Source organism: Calonectris borealis, chromosome 2, assembly GCF_964195595.1.
Source record: "Calonectris borealis chromosome 2, bCalBor7.hap1.2, whole genome shotgun sequence".
NCBI classification, from domain to species: Eukaryota; Metazoa; Chordata; class Aves; order Procellariiformes; family Procellariidae; genus Calonectris; species Calonectris borealis.
Genome location: NC_134313.1, coordinates 13,144,442 through 13,165,169, shown reverse-complemented (window position 1 = coordinate 13,165,169; position 20,728 = coordinate 13,144,442). Strand labels below are relative to the sequence as shown.

The following is a 20,728-nucleotide window of genomic DNA, read 5'->3' as shown; positions in this document are numbered from 1 at the left end:
ACCCCTTCTTGATTTTTTTATCCCTCAGTGACAGCAAGAGCAACATACTTCACCACATAGCACATTAAACAGATCTGTCAAGGTGGGTACATACAAAAAAGTTTTCGTAACAACATTTGACATTGCACTCAGACCAATGCTTTATTCCTTCAAGGTAAGGATCAAAAAAGCAAAGAGGGGAAAAAGCATCTGCTACTTTTTTTTTCTTCTATATTTAAGTGCTGTCAATAACTTGCAAGAAGACAGGGTGAACTTCTTCCCACCTTCCACCCACTCGTGCTGGGAACCCACAGGGCCAGCAGCTTTGGGCATTCATTCTCACATCCGTATGAGCCTCAGCACCTCACTGCACCTCTTCTCCCCAGGGGCCGTGAGAACAACTCCCAGCTCCTCAAAAGTATCGCAGCTCCTCCCTTCCCCTGTACCGGCTACCTGTGAGCCTTCATCGCTTCCACCTTGCCCATACGTGTCCCTCTGCGACCTGCTTTAAACCCACCTCAGATCTATTGGGTTTGTGCTCTGGACCCAAACACCATGTGTGTGACAGCAGTTCTCAGGGAAATACAGCAGGTTCATTGACAACTCCAAAAGCATGTCATAACAGCAAAATTAATCAAGGGAATGACATTAAAAAAAAAAAGTTTTCAATCATAGCATGGCTGCTATAAAAATGATTGCAAAATGAGGCCTGTTCCACTCCCCGCTCAAAGATGTTTAATCCTGAAGGAGGACAAGACACCAGTGTGCTGACCCTCGTCACTAGATATGGCACACATTTGGGGAGGGAGATCAGAATGCAGAAAATCCAAGGAGAAAGTCCACTTGCTTTAACCACTGCTGACAGACACCTACGGTGGCATCTGCAGTATGAGAACAGTGGGGTTGTTTTCCAGAAGGCTTTAAGTGCTTCTCTCTCCTCTTCCCACCTTACAGGAAATGCTGTCTCCTCCTCCAAGATTGCAGATTGATTTATTCAATACTCAGAAGCAGGATAAAAGGGAGATGGAGCCAGATAGCTGTCAATTCATAGAAACAGGTTAAAAAAATGGTTCCTTCTTCCCAGATCACGGACATGCTTTTCTCAGCTCTGACCTACCATGCACTGAGGGGTTGTTTGTATCATACGGGGACACGAAGTGATGAGAACAGAAAAGGGGTGAAGAAAGGAAAAGAAATGGAGGGAGTATCACAGACTCTTTAAAGCTGTTGGTCTAAAGTCAGACAATTCGTCACACAAAATGTGAAACATGTTTACGCACATACCCAAAAATAAAATCTTATCACAAAAAATCGTGTCTCCCTAAAGATGACCGTTCTGATTTAAAACACTAAACTTTTCCATGGACAGACAGACACACAGAGCCTACTGAGCTAAGCTCCCTCTTGCTGGCTTCCATCTCCCCCTCCCTCATCCCTCACCTAAAGTCAGCTAAAATTCAAGAGCAGTTTTCTAATCATGTGGCTTTCTACCAGCGTAATTATTGACTCACCTATTAGGAAGGACAGTTAGAGACAGCTCACCTGTGCTGGATAACACTTACACAATTTAAAAAGTTCAAGAAACTCCCTGCCCCAGCATTCATTTTGCTTGTCCCTGGGCTCACAATTTTCAGGCTGAGGGGAAGCACAAGTTGCAACCTGCAGGCTGAGAGCTGCTCAAAGCACATTTCCTACCCGGCTGGGAAGAGCCCAGCGCCAGGAAAGGAAACCAGAAAGTCTGCTTCTGTACAAGCTCCATATAATTTTTCCAGAGCTTGTTGGGGTTTGCACTTGGCCAAGTAAAACCCTTAGTGATGGCAATGCTGCTGCTATCAGTGATGCACGTTTCCATTAACATGATGATGAAACTCCTGTGACAAGATGGTGGTGGGAGAGCAACAGGAGCAGAAGATTCAGCTGCTAAAAAAGACAGATTGCCTTTGTGGAGAACTCCCTTTCTTTTCTTACTCATCTTTAGTTTTCTGTGGTTGCCAAGTGCCCTACCCCTGACAACAACCCATGCCACCTTCTCACACTCTGAGGAATAATGTAAGGTTTAGGAGATTACAGGCTGTTAAAAAAAAAAGAAGAAAGGTGGTAGAAAGGGAGAACAGTGAGAAATGTTAATAGTTACAGAACATTTACATAATGGCTTTTTTTTAATATTATTCCAAAAGATTCTAGAAAATTTTACAGGTATCTGCACAAGTCATGTTACAGTGTCAACGTTCCTAACAGGAATAAGTTAGCAGAAAGCACTCTATTTTAAAACATGATTGACTTTGTACAAACAGTTTTAAGGCTTTTGTATAAGAACATTAGACAGCAGCTTCAGAATATGATTTACATGACACATAGTAATTGTACCCTGGTGTTCATGTACCTACCAGCAATACATTACAGGGGACTGAATTATTAAAATAGAAAGTCCTACCACTGTTCAATCTTTATCAATGAGCACAGCACAAAAGGTTTTTAACAGTACAAGTATGAAGCAAGTTACCTTTCTTTGCTTTCTTCTGTAGCTTCAGTGTGTCAGACGATTTCTTTTTTATCTCTTGGCGGGCTTTTTTGTATTCTAAAAAAACACACAGTCTCTATTATCAACATACTCGAAGTCAAAATGAATGTTTTTCACAGAAAAGGCTATGTTTAAAAACATTAGACTACAAATTTTAAGAGGACAGCTACTATTAATCAAAGCAACTTAGAACTCTCATTTTGTAGTGCCTATACACTTGGCTTAATATAACATTTTAGGGTGTGAGCACATTCACATACCAAAATCTTTCCCAAATAAACAAAGCCTTTATAGAAATAACAACTGAGAAAACAGTACAAAATTAGAGGGCTTTTCATTTTAGAGACTCATCCACTCTCAGGAATGGAAAACAGAGATGACAGGTTTCTCGAAACATCTGTGTTCAAAAACAAGTATCCAGAAATGGCAAGGCAGAGAATATCCTGTGATCCCTCTCCAGCATGAGAGTCAGGCAGAGGGAGAGGGTGCTAAAACTTTGCCCAAGGAAGGGTCACATTGCCAGCTCTTTCTGATGAAGTGAAGCACACTGCAGTTGTCCTCATTTCCAGATGAGCTGCAAATCCCAGGAGAATTAAAATCCCAGAACAAAATATTCCACCTCTAGTCCAGGCACACTAAAGGTACCAGATATGAAAACTGATACTTCAAAAAAAAAAAAAAAGATAAAAGGCATGTATGCATGTATGTACATATACACATACACTTTAACAAAGGAGGTCAATATTATTACTCTTCTATAGATGGAAAAACAGAAGCAGGTTGGTGGCGAACACAGGTACTGTACCGGGGCCAGTTGCACCCCCAACACCCAAGTCTACCCACTAAACCCTAAATCTCGCTGCCACTTTGGCCAGGGTCACTCCTACCTGCAGGAACCCAGGTGATTCCTCCCTCCTGCTCACTACCTGCTTAACACTCTCAGCAGCACAAGGAGAAATTTTTTCAAGAGCTGCTGATTTAGCTGCTTCTATTTAACCACAGTAATAGTGGGGCAAGAAGCAAATCCTCTTTTGGAGGCTAAGCACACTCCTTGTTCTCACCCTCCCCAAAATAGATTATGTGATGCTGCTTCTTTCAGACATAGCAGAAGTCTTCAATTTTCAAGGGTCAGTGGTGAATTGCAACCTGCTTTCAGCACCCATGCTAGAGGGGCCATCACCCCGATACAAGTTTTGCAAAGCCAAACTTTGCTGCCTCCTGCTCATTCCCCCAGGAAAGCCTCTGGAGCCATCATCAACACTGAAGCTCTGAGCATCCCATGTCCAACAACACAGCTTTCCTATTCCCCAGGTGCACATTCCTGTATCACATCAGATATAAAATAACGATGCTGAATGTTTTACAGGGCCGTGCGTTCCCTGGAGGACGCTATGTCTGAGACACAACATGATCTTACAGTTAGCTTTTAACTACACCCCAGGGCTTTGCAGGGATAGATGCGGCATCCCCAATCCTCAGCACTATTGGAGGTCATAGTTATCTAACTGTGGGTTAACAGAGTTAAAACTAGTCACTGCTTACCAGTCTAGAAAACAACCCATCCCTTGGGGTCCTGCAAATTAAACCTTCAAAATGCATATGCAAGAGTTAAAAATTTGTTAGGCACTTTGGGAGAGGAGTGTTTTAGAAGAGAAAAGTTGCTATACATATTTAAGCGTGTCATTCAGTTCCCCAGTAGAAACATGAAAAGAGGAAGAAAAGCTGATATTACAATCTTACTCCTATTAAAGAATTCTTCCTCTGTAACTACCTTTTGCATGGTCTTTATCCAGTTGATTGGCCACTTTCTTCCACTCTTCCATCTGTTCTTGAAGTGGGTTTATCAGACAGTCAATTAAAGCACTAATTTTGTTGAAAAAACACAAAGAGCAATCAAATCCTGCAGATGCCCCTATTCTTATATAGAGAGCCAAGGTCAATATTGGAGTATTTTTACTTTTTGCTGCGACAGCTACCAGTGTCACAATGTAAATATCAGAACATAAAAATGTTTACGCTGGTGAAAGCAAAAGAAAGGACTGGATCAAAAAAAAATCCACATCACAAGATAACCAGAATTACTGCGCAGAAGTTCAGGACAGTGAGGAACAGAGCGTAAACCACAGGAGTGACCCGCAGCAGGGCCAATGTAAACAGTTAGATCCTGCTCATCTGTCACACAAAGAGCAGTTTAAATGGATACTCCGGAAACCGGAAAGGTTCATGCAGCCATGAAGATTATAAACTTAAATAACACATGTATATGCACGAGAAGACAGAGAAGTTGTACAGGCGAACAACATCCTGCCCATCGATGTGCCTCACCTCTCACCAGTGGAGTCCACAATACAGCACTAGTAATGCTTCACTAACTAATGAGATTGGGATCAAATCATTTAAATAGCTAACTCTGGGGTAACTAGAGACTAAAGTTGTCTCCTCACAGCCAATTTCACAAATATCTTTATTTTAAAAGGGAAAAAACATCCCAGGTCATCAAGCAAATGGTGGTTCACCTCAGGCCAAGTATAACTTTTAAGCCTGGTTAAAAAAGGCACATGTGCAAACTACTACTCACTAGAGAAGGAGGTTGTTTATGTATAGCGCAGCTTACACATGAGTTTATCCTCTCCCATTACCTCTACAGTCTAACTTTAACTGCAAAAAGGAGATGAGAGAATTTGCCTTTTCCATACTTGTTTGCTGAAAGTTTCTCTCTTGGCCGCAAGCTATTTGGGCTCTCCAGGAAGCTGAGGAAGCAGCACAACACTTGCTGCTGCTTTAAAACTTAGTGACAAAGCTTAAAGTCCTGCAACAAAGACAGGTCGGTCACATCAGCAGCCGCCTGCTCAGCATCAAGCAACAGGAACCGACAGCGGGAATTTGCAGCATTTAGAGTGATTTGAGGTGACAAGCCCAGTCCCCAGAACATGCAGTGAAACTCTGCATGTTCACACACCTAGTGTGCTGCAGGGAAGAAAACAAGTGCTGTTCTCAGTGACATGGTCAGAGATCAGCTGGAAAGCCAATGCTGGTGAACAGCTTTAGGTGTTCCCCAGTAGCAAACGAAAGATGAACCTCGAGCTCCGGGCCAGGTACAGAGCCACTCACCTTGAGAACTGCCGGAGTTTGGACTCTATACTTCTGTGCCTCATACACATCCTGGTGAGAGCAGACCCAATCTCTCTGGTACCACCTGAAAAACAAAACACAAGGCAGGTGAGACCCCTGATGAGATTCCTGCCTGTGGTGTAGGCATGCCAACCAGAAGGCAGGTGCCAAGTCTTCCACAGCAACTGTAAAGCAGATTCAGAATCACTGCAGAATCAACCAGGCTATTAATGGGCAGGCCTCAGGGATACCTACCACCTTGGGAAGAGATGAATTCTTGTTCATCCAGAGACCAGAACTGAACAATTAAACATAATTAAAACACAGTTCTTCCCAGCAACTTTGTGTGCCATGACGCCAAACTTCTTGGTAGAATAGTTAAAAGAGAAGGATTTGAGATGGCAAAAGACAAGAAGCAAAGCTGGCAAGCAGGTAGGCATCTACGTACAGTTTATTTCCACATTTAGGAAAGAAACCTAGGGGATTCGATCCAATTTTCCCATATCTAGATTCTTTAGACCCAATGCCTCAAAAGGATTTTGCACCTCCAGAATATGTAGCTAATCCTACATATTGCCTCATACATCACTGACACATACCATCAGTGCATCACACGTACCTGCGATCTCAGATCACGCATATATTTTCATTACATTGCCAGAAGGTGGCACTATTTCCTCTATACGCTCATGTCAGTTTCTGTCAACTGCATGACAGCAAGAATAATTTTTTGCAAGTGTTACACCTCCGAAGTTTTCCCTTTTAAAAGCACACATTCCTCCATTTCCCACTTTAATCAGCATTACCAACTTTGATCAGCCTATTAAATTTCAATATAATCTTCGTTTTGGTTAGTGTTAGTTTTGATAATTGCTTAGTTCCTATTTGCAAGCCAAAACTACTATTCTCAGGGTACAAACATCAACCTTTGTACAAAGCTTTTCCAAACTGTAGTATTCTCTGGAATAGCAAAGATATCAGCATCTACTTAAAAGTCTCATTTGATTATTAAAATAACCTTAGACTTGTAATATGCAGTAAAATATCTTCCTTAGGCTTTAAAAATGGTATTGTGCAAGTAAAAAATATTTTCCTAGTAAAGAAACTTGAAAATTTTAATCATTATATTTATTTTTTAAGCACAAAACCAAGTCGCCATCTTCCTGCATTCTTGCAGAATTAAATCCTGTGCCCATGAAATGGCTGTGGAACAAAGACACTAAATAACTGGAACAAATTGTGGCTATTTGGTATTTTCCATTGTTCAAAAAGATAAACAGAAAAGTCCTTTGTCACTTGCCCAATTACTCATGTTTTTATAAGGAGCTTTTGAAATAATATTATTCGGTAACACTGAAGAGCTGTAGCCTCGCTGCATACGGGTAGCTGGGAAAAGCATATGGACTCCAGCCTGGACCCAGACCCATCTCTTCTGGCAATGCTGCGCTTGCACAAACTGCAATAGACTCTGGGAACTCTAAAAGCAATACAGAAGATGGGGAAAGGCGTAACAGAGAGAAAGCAGCTGGAGGAAGCGGACAATGTCCACAACAGAAAGTAGATCTCTGTCCCAAATCATGGACATTTTTCTTTGGAGCCACTGCTGAATATAAGTAACTGGGAGCTTAATGCGGCACAACTCTAATGGCAGAGATGGAGAAATGAACCAAACGCTTCCACGGCCATCACCAGCACAATTCCCAATCGAGTTTAAGCAAAAGGTTTTTCAGGTTGAAAACTCACTGAAATACTGGAATATTAAGGACAGTCAATGGTTAAGTGACACTGGTTTCCTAAGTCCATTATATGAAGTAAGGAAGAGTTGTTTCAGAACAATAAATAGGAAATAAGGCACCATGTGTTTTGGAGACTAGGAAACAAGGGTCAGTTACTATTAATATTAAATTGCAAGGTAACAAAATTTTAACTGAGACCCCAATAACCAAAGTATAAATATATCCCCTCAACACATAGTACAGATGGATGGGCAAGGTCAGCAAAACAGCTACACAAAGTTAGGTCTATACATTGGTAGTTGTGCTTGTTTAAAAAAAAAACACAACAAAATAAATAAAGCCTGGGAAAAAAAGGTTATTCCATGGAAAAAAAACCAAGCCCAACTGGTTGGGGATGAGGGTGGTTACTGGCTCCTCCCACCTTTTGAAACTTCATGTTATCCAAAAGTGTTTAAAAGAGCGTGGAAGTATGAGGTGTTAATTTTATTCTGTGAATAAAGACTACTCAACAAAGAGAAGGAAAAGGGAAAGAACTGGTTTTGAGGAGTTTTTAATGCCCCTTCTGGAAACAAGTTGTTGCAGAAGATGGGTTTAGGAGCCTGCTCGGGAAGGGGAATGAGGGGTACTGTTGGAAAGTTTGGGAGGGCTGAGCCAGCGTCCCAGCTCGGTCAGCGCGGGCCCGGGGAGGGCTGCGGGGAGCCGGTCGGGGCTGACGAGGCTCCATTTTAACGTCCCGTGCCAAGGTGTCCAGGGAGTCAGACAGCGCTGGCGCGGGTCAGTAAGATGATGTGAACTCCCGAAGCGGCGGCTCTTCCCAACCATTCGCTGTGAAAGGTGCTGCTCAGCCCTTCCTAAAGCATGTAAATCCCTCCCACACAGCACTTAAATTATAAACTCAACCTGCCTAAAAACGAAGTGCTGGGGAACATGAGCACTTCAAATGACTACAACAAGAAAGGACTCCTGTTCCTCTGCAAAATCGTAACTCGCTACAATCAGTAAACTGAGTTTACAATAAACTGAATTCAGAATAAGCCAAGTTCAACTACCTTGAAAATGAGATTTCTGCAGTACCTCAAAATATCAACGTAACACTTGCAGCAAACGCATGTGCCCTATACAGTCTTTCCAGCCGCCCTCTCTGCTCCTCTTGCTATAGGTCCATTTAAAAGAGCTCCCCACAGCCTCTTGCCACAAGGCTTACAATGCTGTTGGACGCAGACAGGAGCGAGCTTTGTTTTTATTCCTCAAAGCCTTCTCATTCGCAGCCCGCTGCCATCTCTCCATGCGCCCACCAGCTAATGGACACGCGGTGCATCAAGCACCAAGGGGGACAGGTGGCAGGGGCGTGCTGAAAAGCTGTTGTGTGCCAGCAGCTTCAGCCCCAGCAACGGGGAACTGGTCTCTCTTCAATGCATGCTGCTACAATAAAGTCACTATGCATTTCCAATTCCCGTTTAAAAGCTAATGTTACTGGTGTGTAATTAAGTGTAGGAGAGAGAACCTTTGCAAGAGACAAGAGGCTTTTTAATTTTGGCACTCACTCAATTAGCAGAGGCAAGAACCATGTCTAAGCATCCCTACATACCTACCCAGGTGAGACAGCCCATGGAGGTACAGATACGCCTCCTGCAGAGTTTCTGGATGCCGAAACAGCAGCAGCAGCATTTCAAAAAGGATCACCTCCTTGGATACGCCTAAACAATTTGCGTTTTGGGGGTGCCTCAGCAATCCCTTGTTAAAAATCAGCCACCAGACTAAAGGAAGGATAGTGCCAGCCCATCTCCTCCCATGCCTTAATCCCACCACTCCTCCTCAATGTATTAAGTACTCCAACAGCACCAGAATTAAACAGAGCTTTACCTCCCTGTTTCCAACTATATTATCTGTGAAGAATCAAAATGCTTCCTGAAAAGGCAAAAAAAATTAAATACAGGCCTCTTGCCACCCCTTGATTTATTGAGTTGGAGCACCATGGCCATTACGGATGCATTCAGCAGTCCTTCCAGGAACATGTGCGGTGCAAAGGGTTTATCTCAACTGCCAACAGGTTTCTGCAAGGACTAGTTCCCACCAGCAGAACTGCACTGATGCTCCTGTTTCCAAAGGGCTGGGATCAGCTGGCTACACAAACTGGCAGCAAGGAGCCATTTAACCATTTTGTACCACTGCAGTGGTTTGAAAATGTCCAAACATAACAAGAGACAGTAGTTTGGATTTGCATCTTTTACCCAATCTCACCCAGAAAGCCTCAGTGAACAAGAGTAACATATGCTTTATATAAATTATCGTTCAATGTTACAGTAGTAGTTTACTCACAGAAGGAGTGGGTGGCCAAGGTGCATACTCTGCAAACAGGGACGGATCTTACAAGCAACATTAATGTGTGTGCAAGTCCTGGTATTGGCTATGCAGCTGAGTATTCAAAAACTGGTAAGAAGTTTATTGCACTGGGCTATGCCACAGTCATACTAAACCTGCTTCAGCCTCTAAATTAATTTACAGTTTATCTTTTCAAAAAGACCAGCTCCGTAAGTGACCGATTGCCCACTTACTCAAGGACAGAGCCATGAGCCAGGCGGGCAGAAGACCAAGTGGAGATAACTCCTTTTTCAGTGCGACACACAGCCTTGGTGGCAAAAAAACCATCTGACACAGAAGTGCATCAGGAGTATGCCAAAAGCACTGCCCATCTCCGCTTCACTTACAAGCAGGTCCCTGGCAAAATGTCATGACATTCTCCAGTAGCTATAATTTCCTGAAGAGAAATACTGAGGCCGCATTAGCCAACTTTTCATCAAACCAAGAGCATGTTGGGTGGGTGACCTGCGCTCCATTCACTGCTCTGCAGCTATGCAAGTTAAACTACTGTGCCTGGGGCTCGCAGTTTATAAAATGAGGCTGTGAATTATCTGCTTCTCTGACATACTACAATAATTCATCCATTAAGGCAAACAATGCTTGGGAACGGTGTAAAGTAATACTTTGAAACCGGAGACGAGAGCCATATTCATCAGAATTCCCACTCAGAGAAAGTGGCTTAACAAAATGCTCCTGTCAAATTAGAAAGTGGGTGATAACACCAGCCTTATTTCTCATAAGTAAAAGGCAACTCTGCAAGGCTTTCGCTCTCACCTTCCCTGTTTCTCCCTATTCCTGCCTAAGCCTGTAAAAGACCAAAAACCTTCTTCATGTAAGATAATTAAACGAAAGCCTCGTGGACCATGGCACTACAATGAGTCGGCATAAACAGCATAGATGATTTTCTTTCGATGCTTGCTTGTCATTCAACATTCCAGAGAAACAACAGGGAGAGATTGTAGGAAAGAGACTCAATTGTTTTATTGGAGTCATTATGTTTGTATTTAATAAAGATCATATATCAAGGAAATGATTATTTGATGAAATGTGCAGCTGCACAACTGCATGGCCTCTGTATACTCCAAACAACCCACTACAATCAACCTCTTATCTTCCTCCCCTCGCTTCACTGTTGAGCAACCCCAGAAGGCTCAGAAGATGACTGCCTTTCAGGAAGTGCCTTTAAGGCTCCAATTTATTAACGAGCTCATCTTTATCTTCAAGGGCAGAGTCCAAAAGTGGCAGCTACTTCCCTCTTTCCCAAAAGGGAGAGAATGATGAAAAAATGGGTGTAATACTTTTGTAATTTCAAAGTTATCAGAAGAGGTTTCCATTTTCGAGCAAAGATTAAAGCAGGAGCAGCACAGGGGCTAGATTATTAAATACAACTCTGAACACGGAGGCTATGACAGGATGACTAACAGTAGGACATTTTAAGTTAACGGTCATTACTCAACCCTTATCCAAACTCACGCTGTTAAAAGAGCAAGCAGTTTCCATCACTGATTACACGGGGCACGGACCCTGATCTTGCAAAACTATTTATGCGGATGCCTCCGTGAACTCAAGGATGATGGGATCAGTGCCAGGGTGTTTCAGCAGACAGGGAAAAAGGGAGGGATTTTGCCTAAAAGTCACCAGCACAGGGGTTGTAAGCATTATCACTGGGACAGAAAGCTGAAAATGGAGCTATGGTAGCACTTCATATTTCAGGGTGTCAGTGGCCTCCAGGTAAGGCTTGTAAGTTGGAAAAACACATCAAGAACTGCAGACAACAGAGGGATGTTGTTCAGCATCTACCAGCCAGGAAAAGAAAACAGGACACCCTTACTCCTACAGCTACTAAGAAACTCTGAGCAGCGCTCGGCAAAGTTGCTGCTCAAAACAAGCTAAAAACCATTTCCTGAAGTATTTAAAAAAAAAAAGTTTTAAATTAGACATCTTTCAGAGAAGACTGGATCAACAAATGCAGATTCAAGGTCAAACTAACCTAAGGATTTTAGATTAACCAAATTTAATAAAACAACTGTGGCAGACCATTGTCACATACCGCATCTCTGCGGTTGTCATTGCAAAGGAACAGCTTGCTTGCAATGTTCAGTTGAGTGCCCTTTTGGGCAAATTACTTGGAAAACATATTTATAGAGGCCTGATACGAAGTTGTCACATTTGCTAGAGCCCCATGCAGTCCAGATGATCCTGAGAAGAAAATGCAGGAGGTGGTTTATTTTCTCTTTTGCAGAAGAAACTAGCATTTGTTCATGGATGGGACTAGCAGGATCTCAAACTGAATTTGCATTGATTTTAAAGGAGAAAGAAGAGTTAAGGAGAAGAGTGGCAGTGGCAGCTAGTTAAAGCAGAAAAGAAGCAAAAGGAACAGAAAACCTGAGCCATCCCTAGCCCATAGCCTGCCCTGGCAACCGCCAGCTTTAGGAAGTCCTTAAAACAGACTATGACCATGTTCCAGTCAGTATGTTAAAGAACATGCAAGAAAGCTCTTATGACTTCCTCTGATCTAGCTTATTCCCCTCTCAGCGGCATTTTTGCTTACCCTAGCTGTTCTCCTAGCAGAGCACTGGGCAAAATCCTCGCTCCATGGGAGTCAACACGGCTGTTGCCATTAAACAAGCAGGGTCAGAATTTCACCCATGTACACGGAGGTCACTACACAGTCCGTCCAACATATTAAATACGGTCATGAACCAGCCCTGCTATGATGTTTGGACAGTTTGGGATTGGTCAGCCTTCAGGGCATGCTGAAAAGCTCACCTGTGGCCCTCTGCTTTTAAAGAGGATGTCACACACACAGGTGGCTGAAAATGCTTTGGGAAGGTTTAAGTTAAATTACCGTAGGATGCATCGCTTCAATTTTGGAGAAACTAAGTCGTCTGTCATTGATTCACAAACTTGTAAGAGACACAAAATGCATCACTGAACCGTGACATCCTGTTAGAGAGCAGAAAAGGCTAGGCAGAAGTGTTTCCCAGTAACAAAAGCCTCAAGTTCCAGCACGTTTGTGTCAGGAGTGCAAGGTGGCTTGGTCCCTCCTCCTCTCCCTTTCATGAACAGTGTTGCCAGCACAGACAGCAGCGTTTTGCTTCTGGAGATTTCTTTCAAGAATTAATATCCATCCCTCCTCACAGGTGCTTGTTGCTCATTTTTATGAACCCAGAGTTCCGCATCAAGGTTTTAATGCCACAAAAATAAAGGATCATTAGAAACAGATTTGCTTAGAAGAGCAAATACCACACTTGTGTTTTCCAAGGGCTGTTATTTACATTTTATTCTTTGGAATACAAGTAATTTCATTACTGAAAACATACAGGGTCCGCTAAATATCTATATTCACAATGAAGCTGTGCCCACTAATATTGTCCACACCTTTTCCCCATTTCTTTTCAAATTTATAGCCGAACGTATTTCCGAAATCATTCTATGAATAGCTATGTAAACCTAACGGTCTTAATCTGAGCAGATCCAACTACTTTGCTCCAAATGCTTCACCCACTAACGGCTTAAGAAAGGCAGGCAATGTGAGTCATCAAGCTCGCTGCCCAAAAAAAAAAGGAGCACGCTAATAAAAAGGACTCTTTATAATGAAAAGGGAAATCCTGAAGAACGCGAGGCCAAGCCTGCGTGCTCTTTCGGAGTAACCGCTCACCTGTGCAGCATCCCAGAGCCGATCCGCAAGCCGTTGGGTATCTAAAGGCCGGCTCCATCAGCCAGGGATACTTGCTGCACCGAGGACCACGTTCCACTGCGTGCTCCAGATGTCAAAAAAATGGAGACCTGGTTCAGACCTATTTAGATAGCCAGACCCATTGATCTCTGTAGCCTCATGAATCTGGCTCTAAATGAACACTTAATGACAACCCAATGCGTGAAGAAGGCAGTAACTCAAGATCCTTATGTTCCTCTGAAGTACAGCTCTTTATTTTGTCTGGGCACAGCTATGAATTGCGATGTAATCTGATTAGACGCCAGCAATATTCAATGAGGGGAAGGGATAATACACTTAGAGCAAATGGCTTGGAACACCAAGTGCAATTCCACCACACGCTCGGCAACACACGCACTGCTTATTTTGAACTGGCAACTTCCACAGAGACTGTGAAAAGCCTACTGGTATCTCTCCTCTTTGTGTTTAGCTTTCGGCCTTGCAAACATCTCTGGCCCCAAAAGTCAAAAACTCCTTAACCGAGATCTCCCAATCACCTCTGCTGCTGATCCCAATCCAGCAAGGATTTCAGACCAAATGGCTGCTGCCTCCAAAGCACAAAATCAAGCATGACCAGGACAAGCAGATGCAAAAAGCAGAAGAAAAAGATTTTTTTTTTTTAAATCCAAGTCAGCAGATCTAACTGAAACCCCACAGCAAGCAGATCTGCAGAATAAGGCAGTGCTATTTTTACATGCCGTCACTTCTTCCAACACAGCACGCTTCCTTAGTGAACAAAGCGGAAGATCACACAGGAACAAAGGGAGGTAAAAATCATTTAAACTACTTTAAGAAATTATCAGTTCAAGAAATTTTAGAGAAAAACCATTATGTTTCAGTTAGTTATACACAGATATAGCATCATCAACCCATCAAAAGACTCAATGCACACCTAAGCATTGAGTACAGCATCTTAGTCCCTGGGCGCAAGGGGAAGCTCTGCCCCCGCCCCAGGTATTCAGGGACATGGTTTCCTCTCGCTGGGGCAACCTCGTGCCTTTGCTCAGCATTAATGATCTCTAACTGCAACTGGCATATATGGGAGGGATGCTGGTGGTGATGCTTCAAAAAGCAAGAAATCCTCTTTCTCAAGGCAGCTGCTCTGTGTGCTCCAAAGACCATTGCAAATTGTCTCAAATATGTATTGAAATGTCCATGGCTCAACCTCATCTCCCCTGATTTATTTAGTGCGATTCCAAACTCATTTCAAATTGGCCTGGTAGAAGCCTGGAGATTAAAAACATACCGCCTTTGCAGTCTTCTCCTCTCAAATTCAGGAGTCTCGTCAGCAGACACATGGAGAACCTGCACACCTCTTGAATCGAGTGGCAGGTAACGAAAGGGTAACAAGAATCCAGGGCACTAGTGTTTACAGTTATCCAGATTGCCCCAAAGCTCATTTTGCCCAGTGCTATATATAGAGACAGTTGTGCTGTTCATTGGGTCAGCTCTCAAACGGTTAACCAGTTTTGTCCTCACTAAGAGGCGCTTTTTTTTTTTTTGGCAGCATCCCACTTATTTTTAACTTCAGCTTCCTCAGCCTTACTACAATATAATGAATTTTCACAAAAGCAAAGGAGAATGTCACCACATGGGTTTGACACCAGCTGGCTGCTTAAGCCCGCAGTACGAAGGAATTTGCTACACAACACTGAACTTGGCTTTAAAAAAAAAAAGTAATATTCCACCTGTTACAGAAAGTGAAATGAGGGCAGTCATCTCCAAGCAGAGAAACCAGAAGTCTTTGCGCTTTTGGCCACAAACTCAAAAAACAGGTGCTCAGAAAGACACAGCAAATTCTGAATTCAAACTTTTGAATTTACAAAAGGTACGGGCATTTTCTCCTTTACTTGTAAGCAGCAAGTGAAGAAAGCTTCACACATGAAAAAGGCTACATGCAGATCAGGTGAGACAGCTTACAAGCACAGGACCATGCTCCCCAGATCTTTGGCTGCTTTGAACGCACACATTCACATGCTCCGCAGGCAAACTCCTGTTTATCCCACAAATCCTTCCAAACAATCTACGCTGTCAGGCTGCATTTAAAGTGTGCCTGCTTAAACCATGAAGCGTGCAGCAGGAGAAAAGCTTCAAGAATTCTTTGATTCACAAAAAGAAAAAAGCACATCTTGTAGAAAAGATCAAATGAAGCTGCAGAGGTGTACGGCATTACAAACATGGCATATAGCAAGACACTTAGCAGCACTGATGGGCACGCAAACACCAAGGACGTGCTTATCTCCTTCTGCGAGGACAGAGCAACTAGATTTCTTCTTCCAAACGAGCTCCGTTACACTGTAGCAAACACATCTCTGACCACTGGAACAGCAGATGCACGTAATTCTGCTGTACTTGCCCGCTGCGACACACACACATGCAATGCACACCAGGTTTGTAAGATCCATGCAAGAAGGCTAAGCTTTAAAATATCACTCAATCACCCTTAGTAAGAACAACTGCAGGAAGCTTCAGGAAACCAGGATTTTAATCAATGAAAAAGACTAGAAACCAAAAGGCAGAAGGAAAACAAAGATTAATTAAGAACAGGGCTTTGCAAATCCTGAAATATAAACCTTGAAAGAGGAGCAGAAGCTATCCTGTGCCCACAGAAGTTGCTTTACAGCACGGCTTCTCCATCATTTTAGCTGTTCCCTCTCTGCAGTACAGGAACACCTTTTCTACCTCCTCCCACTGAACAGCCCCTAGGAGAGGAGCAGGAGGGGATTCGCACCTTATGCTCCACACAGGACAAACCCTCAGGGTACTATTACCATTCTAGCCAAGTCCTGATCATCTTATAGTCCTTAATCATCAAACCAACGGGGGCTGAGCAGTTTTAAATAAGGCTGCGATCCATATACAGACTGCAGCGAAGGCTTTCCTAGCAATAGCATGCAAAGCTATGTTGATACCCTTCTTAGGAGATGCCCCTCCCTCCACGGTAGAGAAGTCCATGTGTCTGTACTGCTTCCCTCCGAATACTGGTGTAACGTGTTTGGTTATTGGTCCCTCCTTTCAGCATCTCATGCAAAAACCAGGGAGACAAAACTGGAAGGGTCCTCAGGAGGCCATGCGGTCTGCTCGCCCACTAAAAGCAGGGCCAACTTCAATGAGGTTCCTGGGGGTCTGTCCAGTCCAGCTTTGAGTGTCTCTAGGGATGGAGATTCCTGGGCTCCTCTTCCAGTTGCTGACTACTGCCACTGTGAAAATTGTTTTCCTTACCTAAAATCCAGAGTCCATTGTCCCAGCAGTTCAAACCTGCAGTTTTCCATGCGCCTCTTGGGGGGCTGTGCCCCCCTGACACTGCTTTGTCAACATAACACAGTAAATACATGTGAAAGTGTTTATTGGTTTTATCCAAGAAAAAGCTTTGATGTCAAAGGAATTCAAACATCCACCTTATGCGCAAAAAATGGCATTGTCACAATCCAATCTGGGAAAAAATGACATCTGTGGTATTTTCAAAACGACACAAACCCAATTAAAGTTCACCTACAAAAAGCAGCCAGCCCAAGCACGAACTCGTTCAAATGCATCCATGTACATTTATTTTTGCTGCGTTTCTTAGGGTTTCTCAAAAAATGAATTCACAGTACTTTATGGTTAAGCTGATTTTAGTACAGAAACATTCATCTGGTCATTTGACATCTCTGGTAATGCAGGAAATCCATCTAAACCTCACAGCTCCTCACACGCTCTGATGCCCCCTTGTTCTTCTAACAGACCTCATCAACCCGCACCTACAATACACAGTTGGCTGTGACCTATTGCTATTAATTTGTCTATTAAAGACAAAAGGAAGTGTCAAAGTTGGATGGAGGATTTCTGACCTAGGCTTTAAGCACTGTAATGCACAGGACTAGCATATAAATTACAAATTTAGAGGAAAGTGCTCAGAAAGGGTCACCTCCTATTTAGAATTTATTAACTACTCCCCCCAGAGACCACCTTGATTTAGTACCACGTAACCCATATTCCCACATTTCACAGTGATATTGTTACACGAAAGGTTTCTCTTCCTTCCATCCTGCTCAGCCATGTGAAGCAGGAACAATCAATTCACCCAGCTCTTCTCCCAAAGACGGTCAACTTGAGGGACAGGTCACTCAGAAATTACACACACACAAACGTGCACACAGTTACAGAGAGTTTGAGGAAACCCATATTTGTAACACTGTGCTGGACATGCTGGGGAAGAAAAGCCTTGGATCACTCAACAGAAAGTCATCTTGCCATGTGGTCTCAAAACCAGTTTGGAACACACAGGGCCAACAGAGATGATGAGATTTTATTTTGCTAACTGAAGGGATAGCCCCTGGGTTTTGGAAGCTTTAAGACTTGGGCTCTAGTCCCAAATCCCGAAGCGTAAGCTTGACTCGAATCCATCTGCTGCTCACCAGCGTGTTCAGCTCTATCCTAGACTGAAAAGCAGAAATCTTGGAAGACAGTGAAGAATACAGTCTGCAGAATAAGGATGCAGCCGCTCTGAAAAGGTGTGCAAGAAAGAGGCGGTTACCAAATTGCCCACCTTCCCCTGATGGGTAGTAATGCTTCAAGGCACTCATTCACGAGATGAGTTTTTCAAAACGATGGTGTGTACCCTACCCCTAGTCCATAGGCAATGCCAAGCCCAGGCTGCAACACAGCTGTATCAAGATCACGGGAAACCAAACGCAGCAGAGAACAAAGCATCTTCTCACCCTGCACCCATCAACGAACATCCCTCACATGAGCTGTTCAACACCACCTGCGTGCCTATGTTTCAAGTCTGCAAGGAGAAGTAATTTATGGTTTTATTTAAGGGGAGCTTCTCGAAAGAGGGCAAAGGTGCCTCAAATTGTTTTCCCCATAGTAAAGTGCATCTGCAGACGATTCTGGAGACACAGCTAACATACATGGGAGTTTAATAATGCGATACCGTTCTCCTTCCTTGACATTCTCCTGGGCATTGCAGGGTCAACGCAGGCCAAAACTTTTGCAAATTTAAAGTTGCAGTTAAAAAGAAAAACACACACACACACTTTTCACATCATTTATAGACCAGACGCAACTTGTTCCAGAAAGAATCAATCCGTTTCTCCTGCTTGTACAAATATCTACCAACCAACTTAACCATGCTAAACGGCCAAACATTTGTACTGGTAACGAGTTTTGTTACCACAACATGCCAAAGTAAAAATGAATCTTAATAATGTGATACAAACAAGATTTTAAAATATATGTATTTTTAATGTGCTCATTTTTAATGTGGTCAGCTTCTGCAGTTACGCTCCGGTAAACGTGACGTATCATCACTCTTAATAGACTTCCAATGCAACAGCAGTTTCTGATTTATTTCCCCCATCCCACATCCTCTTCAGAATCCATTTCTATTTCAAGCGTCAGTACCCAATGCTTGCAACATCTGCAGGTTGCCAAGCCAGTTTATCTATGGAAAAATGGATACGAACTACTTGCCAACAGAAGAAAATACACCCTGCGCTGAAAACTATGGCTAGCTCGTGCTTTTTCCATCTATAAATACAGCAATGCCAACTGCTACTTAAAGCAGACAGGTTCAAATGGTGTAAAAGCTGTAATCACAATATGACATGTGTAAGTCTCTAAAGATATATATTAAAAAATGAGGCTAAAAAACCCTCCGACCAAAACCCTGTAAAGGGATAAGCACTCTCAGCTTTTTACACTGCGTTAAGGAGAACAGAGAGCTGCTGATAAAGGCTACCCTGCGTGGAAAGCACAAGATACGCTGTAAGAAGCACAGAAAACACAGACCATGATATCTGTCGTTACATGGTACTAAAGCCACGCTCTCCTCAGGCTCCCAAGGAGCCCTTCGACTGCCGAAGTATCTGTCCGTGACGTAAGCTGACAGTAACTGCAATGCAGCACTCGCACGGGCGCCGATTATCTCTGAATTTGTCTTCCAAGGCAGCAGCACCGTCACTCATCCTGAGCGAACTCAAGGGCATGCCTTGAACAGAAATAATTGCCACGTTTAATCTGTCCAGCTGCAATCCATTTCAGATACAACTGTTTGCAATAGGCTTTAGCCTAGATTTTTGTAACAGTTTGTTTAAAGTAGGTAAAATAAATTATTCAATTAAAAAGCCCCCAAAGAACTGGTTTTTGGTACGGGAGTAAGGACGGTATAATTGGGTCTTGATGTAAGCACTCTCTCTCTGGCTAAGAAAAAAATCTGTCCAAAGAAAGTAGTTAGTCTCGTTAATCTGCCATTCCCAAAAGGATCAAAAGGCCATGAAAGGCATGGCTTGCAGGTCAGACTATAATAAAAGAAGAACATGATACCTCAGTTGGCAACCAGGATAAACCAGCAATACACATGGGATATATTCTATGCCGTGCATTATCTTCCTATCCAGGAGATGTGGCAAAACACTACAGCAGCAGAAACGGGAAGCACTAAAAAATCCTGTGGAGACTGATGAATTGTAAACGGTAATAAAAACAGAATCACACTCAAGGAGCTTCGGTTTATCTACTAAGAAAGCTTTACACCAGGTTTGCTAAAATGTAGGCGAGCTAGGAGCAAATGTAGGCATGAAATAATTAAAAAGTGTATTGGGCTCCAAAGAGAGACTCAGCGAGTTATCTGCTATGAAAACAAAATTAAACCTAACACTATTTTAAAGCACTTAAGGCGGCGATTGAAGACAAAGTAGGTACAAATCAGCATCAGCAATTACCCATCCAGTGTCTCCCCCCCCTTACTAGAGGCAGCTCTTACAAGTCAAGTCAGCAGTTGCGATGGGCAGGAGGAGGGAGAGGATCCTCAGGGACATTTTTTCTACCAAGAACCGAATGTGAGAAGACTCCGCTTTAAACCTAAAGTGCATACATGCAGAATGTGATACAATATGGCTTCCTTTGAAGTTTGGCTGCCTTTTGCAAAAAGAAGAAAAAAATAATATCAAAAGAAAGGAGCTTGCAAAAAAAGGTGAAGAGATCATTTTAGCAGAAGCTATTTCCAAGAGGGCACCATCTTCCTTCAGCCCGACCCCTGCATGGGGCAGCCTCCAGGTAGTCACACGGACAGGGTACTCCTCATCCGAATGTAGCTGCTGGCTACTAAAAATGCACGTTTGCTTTAAGGTTTTGTTAACAGAGTTATGCTGCCACATTTCAAACAACTTTGATGCTATCGGGCTCTACCAGGCAATAGTGTGAAACACCAACCTATCTCTAACCTGGAGAAGTCAAACTGGGGGGGACTACGACTGTTTGGGGCAGGATGACCACTTACCTTAGTCATCTCTCTGCCAAGGCAGACTCCTAGCAAAA

The 20,728-nt window shown here is 43.1% G+C and overlaps 1 protein-coding gene across 6 annotated transcripts in view; it reads right to left on the bottom strand.

The window, feature by feature from the left end:
- Positions 1-20,728, bottom strand: part of MTSS1 (MTSS I-BAR domain containing 1) — a 128,659-nt gene that overhangs the window by 30,073 nt on the left and 77,858 nt on the right. For all 6 annotated transcript variants that reach the window (XM_075141174.1, XM_075141172.1, XM_075141169.1 and 3 more), the window contains exons 4-6: positions 5,612-5,696; positions 4,272-4,363; positions 2,483-2,557 (exon numbers count right to left, since the gene is read on the bottom strand). In XM_075141174.1, coding sequence (XP_074997275.1) covers positions 2,483-2,557; positions 4,272-4,363; positions 5,612-5,696 — 252 coding nt within the window. The remainder of the gene's footprint in view (positions 1-2,482; positions 2,558-4,271; positions 4,364-5,611; positions 5,697-20,728) is intronic.